The sequence below is a fragment of the Antrostomus carolinensis genome, unplaced genomic scaffold, assembly GCF_000700745.2.
Source record: "Antrostomus carolinensis isolate BGI_N321 unplaced genomic scaffold, ASM70074v2 scaffold48221, whole genome shotgun sequence".
NCBI lineage: Eukaryota > Metazoa > Chordata > Aves > Caprimulgiformes > Caprimulgidae > Antrostomus > Antrostomus carolinensis.
The window spans coordinates 27267-36070 of NW_010292982.1; the positions used below are offsets into that span (position 1 = coordinate 27267).

The following is an 8804-nucleotide window of genomic DNA, read 5'->3' on the forward strand; positions in this document are numbered from 1 at the left end:
TCATCCACCCGGGCCTTCAACACTCCCAGGGAGGAGCAGCCACAGCTTCTCTGGGCAACCAGGGCCAGTGTCTCACCATCCTCACAGTGAAGAATTTCTTCCTCATATCTAATCTAAACCTCCCCTCTTCCAGTTTAAAGCCATCACCCCTCATCCTGTCACTACCTGTCCTTGTAAAAAGTCCTTCCCCAGCTCCCTTGCCCTGAGATATCCTAGCCCTACACCACAACCATGCTGCTCATAGGAGTTTCATCGCTCCTGATCACTCTGTGTCACATCTTTGCAGATGTATTTCTCTGATGAGCTATGGAGGGATTTTACTGCAGGTGCAGAAATACAAAATTCAGAACAGAACAAGAAACCAGGATGGTGGACTTGGGAGCAAGCAGCCCAAGAGTGTTGAACACAGCTAGTGTTCAACACACTAGCTGTTCAACACAGCTAGTCATCTGACTGAGCATTGCTTTCATTTCAGAGAAGGGGGAGTGAGCTGGTAATAGCATTCTGGATATAGTATGACTGGACAAAGGGATGCTGTGTGATTCATATATCCCTTGTCTGACCTGTGCTTACGCACTTTGGGGGCTAGACAGCTTGGAGGGGGAGGTAGGGACGGTAGATGGGATTCCTGTGATAGCACAACTCTCTTAAATACAGAATGTTTGTTCTCTGGTACCTTGCCTCCAGAATTGTATCAGCAGTCATCTTAAAGAGGAAGAGATAACTAGCTCAAGATCTAATTCCACCCGTGTTTTATGGTACATCCTGTCTTTAATGCAATATCCAGTAAACATTTCATATTTGCTGTTTTATGAGTCCAGTTCTTTCCAGCTTCAGCTATTGGAACTTAAGGCAGTAAAAAGAAATAATCAGGCTAAGCTGGTCTGTATCTATTGCATTTTTATGATACAGGCTTTTATATTAGTAGGTTATGTGGAGTTGCTCATGGACTGAATTAATTTCTTGAGACTTCACCGTCTCAGCCAGAATATGTAAGACATGATCCATTTGTGCTTGTGCTGGTGAAAACGTTATTGCTTCCATAATATGGTTCTACCTAACAAAATGCTGCACAAGTATAAATTGCCAGGGGAGCAGTATAAAGAATTTATAGTCTCATCATGGCTCTGTAATTGGGCTCACCAGTGAAAGAAGAAAGGACAGTGTTAAAAATGAAATAAAATATTTCTCATTTGCCTCTCTCCAAGGCCACAGACACTGTGTTACTGTTCTTTGAAATATGCTGAAGATAGCACGTTAATAAAGTATATGCAGTCAGATACCTCTGACATTGTTTTATTTGCTCAACAGCCAAGTGAGGATAGGGAAATGAGTTCATGAGCTGGTAACCATCTGATTACTTCCTTTCTGAGGGAACCGTACAAGTTTCTATAACTTAGGAGCCATTTACTGTTGTGTTGCTATTGTGTCTGGAATATGCATTATAATTCCATGTCTTGTCTTATTTATGTAAGCTAAAACCAACCCTTATTAAAACCCCACACAAGTAGGTTATATCTGCTTGGAATTCTGAAGTCACCTGACGGGATATCTTCGAGCTTGCCCAGCTTTTCTGACCTGGTGAGGGGATACAGAACCTTTCCTTGAGTAAAGGTTTGGAGATTGGTCTATGACCATCTGCTTTCCTGCCACAGACGGGGGAATGGACATGTGCCTCTGAGGACAGGATGGGGGCAAAACCCAAGTGCTACTGATTTCTGCTGTGATACTGGCCTCCTCGGGGATGTCTTGGTCAATTCAGGACCATGGCTGTTGTAGGTTTGTGCTTTGCATGAACCTGTGACAGGGTTAAATATTGCCCTTCACGAAGACTCAAATGACTGTCTCATAAAGAGCAGAAAGCTGCTGTATCAATAGGTTGGGCCAGTGTGGCAATATTCATAAGCTCCACATGTAAATATTTTCATTATTGATATGTAAATTACTGTTTTCTAAGGAGACAAGACAATAATGTAGCCTGAAAATGCAGCTTTTGCTGTCTCACTGTGACCCCAGGAGTGTTTTTGCCTGTCTCTGTGCTGCCACTCAGCAGCCACGTGTTTCTGCTTCCCAGCAAGGCTGGGGCTACGAGCTGAGAACCTTTGCACAGCATTGCAAGAGCCGCAGGGGAAGCTGTGAGGCCAAGGTTCATCACACCAGTTGGGAGTTCTGGGCAGAGAAACCAGCATCATCACTGGTGAAAAGTAAATTGAGTGTTTAGAATCTTCTTCTCAGTGATAATCTAGCTCAGAAATATGGGATTGAGTTTTGCAAATATTATCAATAGCAGAATTACACCTGCAGAACTGCTGGACTAGAGAAATGCATTATCACTTGTGGTACGCAGCCCAGCATCCAACAAAAAAGGTTTTATTTCAGCATTTTCCAAGTTCCCTTCCCATTTCCCTGCTGGACTGAACCTGACTGAAACCTAATGCTGTCTCTCTTCAACAAAAGTGTCCTTTTCCGTTTGTTTCTCTTGGTAACAGAAGTCCATCCAGTTTCAGCAGTAATTTAGACATAGAAAATGGCTCTAGCATTATTTTTAGCCAGAGGAGGGAGGTATTAGCAATCATGCAGTTAATTGGGAGTTGGTGGTTGGGAGTTCAGTACTTTTCTGTGACCAAGTCTAGAATAAGTTACATAAAGCCCTTTGTTAGGGTTTAATTACAGAGTTTAGTTCTTTGAGAATCTCCTATGCAGCAGTCTCTTGTACTTGGGTGATTATTACTTGTTCCAAATACTTTCAGAAACGTGCTAGGAGGAACCAGACACTCAGTTATTGAAGGCCACACAATATGAAAGGGACAAAAACAACTCCACGACTTGTGGGTGTGCTGGGCAGGCCAGACATCCTGAGTTTTCCCAGGGGCACGGTACAGCAGCTCCAGGCTTTTGGAAGGGGCTGGATGTGGGAGGGAGTGCTAAGGCCTCCCACATCCATCAGGAATAGTTTATGCCTAATGCTCTCGTTAGTGAATTTCAGCCAGGTACAGTGTCTTGGCTGTGTAAATACAAGCCCTGCGTTAGTCTCCGATTTATTCAAATTTAGGACGGAAATTAAAACGTTAAAGCTTTATCCTCAATGTTTTCCTCCATATGAACACTGTTTTCCTCCTTTTCTTCTCCCTGCTTACATCTTATTTTCACAAATAACTTCCAGCCTCAGTCCCTGCCTGCACAGTACCTGGAGGAACTCTGCGTGTGAACTTACATTCAGCTCAAACCAGGCAGCTGTCCCTCTGAACACATGCAGTGGCAAACTTAGAGAATCAGAGAATGGTTTGGGTTGGAAGGGACCTTAAAACTCATCCAATCCCAACCCCCCTGCCAGCAGCAGGGACACCTTCCACTAGACCAGGTTGCTCAAAGCCTCATCCAACCTGGCCTTGAACACTTCCAGGGAGGAGCAGCCACAGCTTCTTTGGGCAACCTGGGACACTGGCTCACCACCCTCACAGTGAAGAATTTCTTCCTCATATCTAATCTAAACCTCCCCTCTTCCAGTTTAAAGCCATCACCCCTTGTTTTGTCATTAACTGCCCTTATGAAAAGTCCTTCCCCAGCTTTCTTGTAGGTCCCCTAGAAGGTCCTTGTAGAAGATCTCCCCAGAGTCTTCTTCAGGCTGAACAGCCCCAACTCTCTCAGCCTGTCCTCACAGCAGAGCTGCTCCAGCCCTCGGATCATCCTTGTGGCCTCCTCTGGACTTGTTGTAACAGGTCCATGTCTTTCTTGTGTTGGAAATCCGAATAAGTTTCCTGCTTAAAACTTTGGTGTCTGTGTGGTTGAATTGAGATTACTTGCCTGACTGTCAAGGCATGTGTTTCTGCCTAGATTTTGCTTCAGATTTTAGCACTCCTCAATAAATCAGTATAGGAGAGGAATAGAGAGATCCAGGAAGTCACAGGCCACCAGATGTCTCTGGGCAATCGGCCTGGCAGATGCAGGGATAGCTGGAGGAGCCAGGAGAGCCCGGGGCTCAATGTGCTGTCCAGCTGGCACGGTGTCAGGGATGCAGGAACACGCAGGCAGGCTCCAGAGAACCCTGGCAGTGCACAAGATGAGCAGCAGTTCGGCGATGCCAGGGACTCGCCGCTTCCAGCTGGCATACGCCGCATAGCCGGGCCGCTTGCGCGCGGGAGCAGTGGGGAGACCAGGGCAGAGCAGGGCCTCTGCCAAGGCTCCTGGATGTCTGGAGAGCCCAGCCCGGTGCTCTCGGCCAAGTCACGACAGCAGGCAAATGGTCCCACAGCTCTTCCACGGTCCCTCCTTGCCTTGGTGTGCCCCAGCCTGGGCATACGATGGCCATTTTGCGTTGCCTGCTTGGGCTGCAGACTGCTCTCTCTGAGATAACGAGCAATCGTTACTGAAGGATGCAGTTTTTAATTACAAAACACCTAAGGATTTTCACATCGTTCCGTCCCGAAGAGAAGGAAATGCTCTTTTCAGAGAAAAATACAGTCAGAATTAATGGGGGATGGAAACTAACTGAGTCAGTTAGTAGGACCCATGGCAAGGTATTGAAGAAGCTGTAGAATTTTTCACTTTTCCTGGAAAACCAGCCTGTCTCTTACCATACCAGGCACATAAATTGCTATTAAATTATAGAGAAGCTGCTGAAATACTTCTGTTTTCATAAGGGGAAGAGTTACAAAATAGCTATCATATGTCACACAAAAAAGAAGGTGCTTATAAAATAATATGTGCTTTGAATTTGTTACAGAAAGTGATTTCCAGTTCTGTTTCCTATTTTTTCAAACATGCTCCGTCTGCATTTTTTTCTTTAGAAGTGGGAAAGTCCGTAAACATCAGCAAACCATTTGTCTGTCCTTATCCTGAAATACCTTTATCACTGCACCTAAAAAAACCCCTAAAAACCAACCTCCTACAGTTAGGTGCTGCTTTTTTTCATTCTTACCCTGAGCCCATCTGCCTTCTGGCGTCCCGATGCTGTCGTTCCCTGGTGCTTGGCTTTGCAGGGCAGGAGTCCGTCCCTTCGTTGTTTTTAGCTTGTACTGGTTGGAAACTGTTAGTCCTGATCTGTGACTGAAGGATTAGGCCAAAGCCAAAGGGCATCAGAAACGTGCAGTGAAGACTGTTACGTTCCTCCTGTCCGTCTTTCACAAGACCAGGCAGGAGCGGGTGAGCGAGAGGAGCCGTTGCAGAGGCAGTGCCGTGTGAGAAGCCCGGCTGTTACTCACACAGGTACTTGCCAGCCTTGATGGGAGAGGTCAGGGAAGCTGGAGGAGATTTATCTGTCAGTTATCACCCATTTTTTATCTGGAAAGTGGGATCCAGCATTCAGAATTTTGAGAAATGCTGCCTCAGGCACTAGCCCAGCGAGCATGGTGAATGAACACAATGACGGGGAAAAGAGTTCAAGATGCGCCTGACGTTACATAAAATGAATTAGGCTGCAGTCCCCTGCCAACCCACTTTTGCAAGGCAGTTCAGTAAAGAAGTTTTTCTTGGATTATGCTTCTTCAGAAGATGAGAAAAGGGTAAAAAAATTTCTCAGGGATATTTTTTGCTGGTAGCACAACTTCCCACGAAGGACACTGGAAATAGAAAACCTGCTGTTTCCACAAAGATTGCTTCTCAGTAGCTCTCTGTGACATTCTGAGCATGTAGCCTTGCCCAAGATGTAATTCTAGTTTATCTTGAATTAAGAGGTGAGCCTCTCTTGGGCTAGTGCTAAATGCACCAAGATCCATTTTCAGCTCTGAGTAAGATACAGCTTCAGATGGCTCAGAAGTGCAGGTGCCACGCTGTGCATCGCTTTTAGGGGAAATGAGCAGTTTTCAACAGGATTCTGGAGGAAAGATACTCTTTAAAATGTCTCTTCTTACCTTACTGGTCTTCTCTCCTCTTCCTGAGTCTTCCTTCAGGCTCCCTCTGGTGTTTGTAGTGTATGTTACTGTCACCTTCTCCAGTCCTGCTTTTGGGCTAAATTTGCAGCAGCCTGAGTTGAGTGGTGACACCACTGAATTTTTTTAGGTTCATATAAGGTTGAGATGCGAACAGGAGCTTTCACTTCACTTTAAATATGACACTTAGTTGACCCAACTGGCATTTTCCTGGTTTATAGACTAACACCATCCAGAGAATGGAAAATTCACTTCCCCTGAAGCCATGTACTTCTGCCTGGTAAATGAAACGGTGCCTGAGGACAAACACCAAACACTTCACCTGTGCAGACTGTCCAATTGCTGCAGGTCTGGCTGTGGGAAATGTACGCAGCGAGTCCTTCAGCATCGCTGCAAATAATGCTCTTGGGCTGCTGTCAGTTTATGCGAGTAGCATTTGCTCCTTTTTCCAGTCCTGGATAAGAAAGAAAGGCATTTGAAAGTAGAGTATTAAGAGGCTAATTATGGGTTTGAATATTGTGGTAGTTCCACTGGGCAAGTCCTTGGCCAGCAGCCAGCACAGCCACTCACCCACTGCCCCCCCACCACAGGGGCCAGGGGAGAGGATTGGGGGGCAAGGGTAAGGAGGCTTGTAGGGTGAGATAAGAACAATAGAAAGAAAACTTAAAATAATACTGATATTAAAATAGTAGTGATAATGATAACAGTAACAAAATCTGTAAATGAGTGACACCCAGTGCCATTGCTCACCACCCGCCGACCAAGCCCGGCCCGTTCCCAGATCACGATCCCGGAGGAGCGACAATCCCGACCCGAAACCGCAATCCCGGGAGAGCCAGAGCCCGAGCCAAAGCCAGAGAGAGCAAGAGAGGAAGAGCCCCTCATGGATCTCCCTTTAAAATGGCTGGAAGGAAAAGGTTGTTTCAGAACGGCTCTGTACATGCCAAGCTTCCTGTTCCCAACACCAGCAGCCACCTGCTCTCTGTCACCTTTTTGGGACAGACAGAGATGTGCTGGAGCTGCCACCCAGGCTGTGCAGAAGAGGCAGGTGGCGGCAGGGTGGTGTGGTGGGGTGTGTGGGTATGATGGCCTAGGATTGGGCCCTGGAGGGGAAAAGGGCAAAGGGAAAAAAGGCATAACTGTTCTTGTTATGCTGATCTTTTTTATTAATAATTTACTGGAATTATTTTGTTCTTAGATATTTTTGCAACAGTATCCTCCCTTGAAACTCAAATGATTGATCTCGGGTCTTTGTGGGAGATTGATTTCAATAAGCTTTTTCATAGTTATCATCTTTATTATGAAAATCTATGTCCTGAGATGCTGTGTACCCCAGTGGCAACAAACCTGCTGTGCAATTCAGTGGATTATAATGCAACTCACTAACATGCTTGAAATAATGAGGTTGCTCTGTTCAGTGGGGTATGATGGAAAATAGAAGCTACTGCTGGGAGCTCAGATTTGATTTAAATTCCTAGCAGAAAAGGTTCCCTATTAAAATACCATTGCAGGTTGCTATGTTTGTACATTCTTTAACTTCCATTTCATGCTGGACAATGAATTGGCCAGTAGAGATTTTTTCTTACCTTCTGCCCAATGCACATAAACAGTTTGTTAAACTGAGCCCTGCTGGTGTTGTCGGGAGGGAGTGCTGTGTTACTGCACGCAGAGAGAAATGGTGGCTGTGCTGGGATCGGCGGGAGAGCGGAGCTCTGGGTTCAGTACTCTCACCCCCTTCCAGGCAGCCCCTACCTCTGTCTTGGTACGGGATGAGAAGGAACTGAGCTGATCCCTTCCCACTCCTTCCCTGTCTGGAAGTTGGGGAGGGGATGCAGATTTCTTCCCTTTCACTGACATGAAGCCTTCACAGCTGCCCTTCAGCTTCAGTCTGCCCCGTCCATCTTTCTGTAGATGATTCATATGGTCCCATAAGTTTAGTTTCTGCTTAGTAGTAGAAGCTGGTTTGTCAGAGAAACAGCTCTGAGTCAGTGATGCCTCTAGAGAAAAATCTATTGAGGGGGAAAAAGGTGCCAGTTTACAGAGTTTTTTAGCCATTGCCTGAATCTAAGTGGATCTTACAAACCCAGCGTGTGAGATGACCTGTATCCCTTTTAAAAGAACACTTTCCTCATAGCACTTAGACCTTGACATAAACGCTAATGAATCCATAAAGTGTCTCAGCATCTGGCACAGGAGCCTTCAGGGTGTCAGGCAAAAGGGGAGATAAATGGAAGTGCTCTGTGTACATAAGGTTGCGGAACTGGCTGCGGCTGCCATTTAACTGGATTTAATAACCTGCAGAAGTCCATGTTATTTCAGCTTAAGTTTGATGTATATTTTGTTGGGACCAGTTTTCTCGTTTATAGATGCCTAGCTTTACAGTTAGATGTGCTGTTTAGAGGAGCTGCTATCTCCTATTTGGAATTTAACCCAATAGGGTCAATTTTCCCCTTCCACAGGGCCGAGGTGGCAAAGGAAGCATCTATGTCTGGGCCTCCGGAGATGGGGGCAGCTACGATGACTGCAACTGCGACGGTTATGCATCGAGCATGTGGACAATCTCCATCAATTCTGCTATAAATGATGGACGGACGGCTCTCTATGATGAAAGCTGCTCTTCAACCTTAGCCTCCACCTTTAGTAATGGGAGGAAGAGAAATCCAGAGGCTGGTGTGGTGAGTCCAGATATTATTGTCCTGTCACTGCTGCCTTTGTGCACTCCCACCACCCATTACAACTCTGTCTGCTTTGGAGCAGCAGATGGTCCTTTGTTGAGATGGATATTTTCTCATCTGTAGTACGTGATCGTGCCAAAACTGTCAGCTGAGGGGATGTGGGATTAATATTGAGAACAGCAATGATCTTCCATCTCCTAGAGCTTCATATAGTTGGTGCTTTCTTTTACCAGAAACCAGATTTACAAGTTCAAGTACACTC

The 8804-nt window shown here is 45.8% G+C and overlaps 1 protein-coding gene across 1 annotated transcript in view; it reads left to right on the forward strand.

Moving 5' to 3' along the window:
• PCSK2 (proprotein convertase subtilisin/kexin type 2) overlaps positions 1 to 8804 on the forward strand; it is a gene marked incomplete at its 5' end in the record, with an annotated part of 33021 nt that overhangs the window by 13713 nt on the left and 10504 nt on the right. The window contains one exon of the mRNA XM_010177126.2: positions 8327 to 8542. Within this exon, the coding sequence (XP_010175428.1) occupies positions 8327 to 8542 (216 nt within the window). The remainder of the gene's footprint in view (positions 1 to 8326; positions 8543 to 8804) is intronic.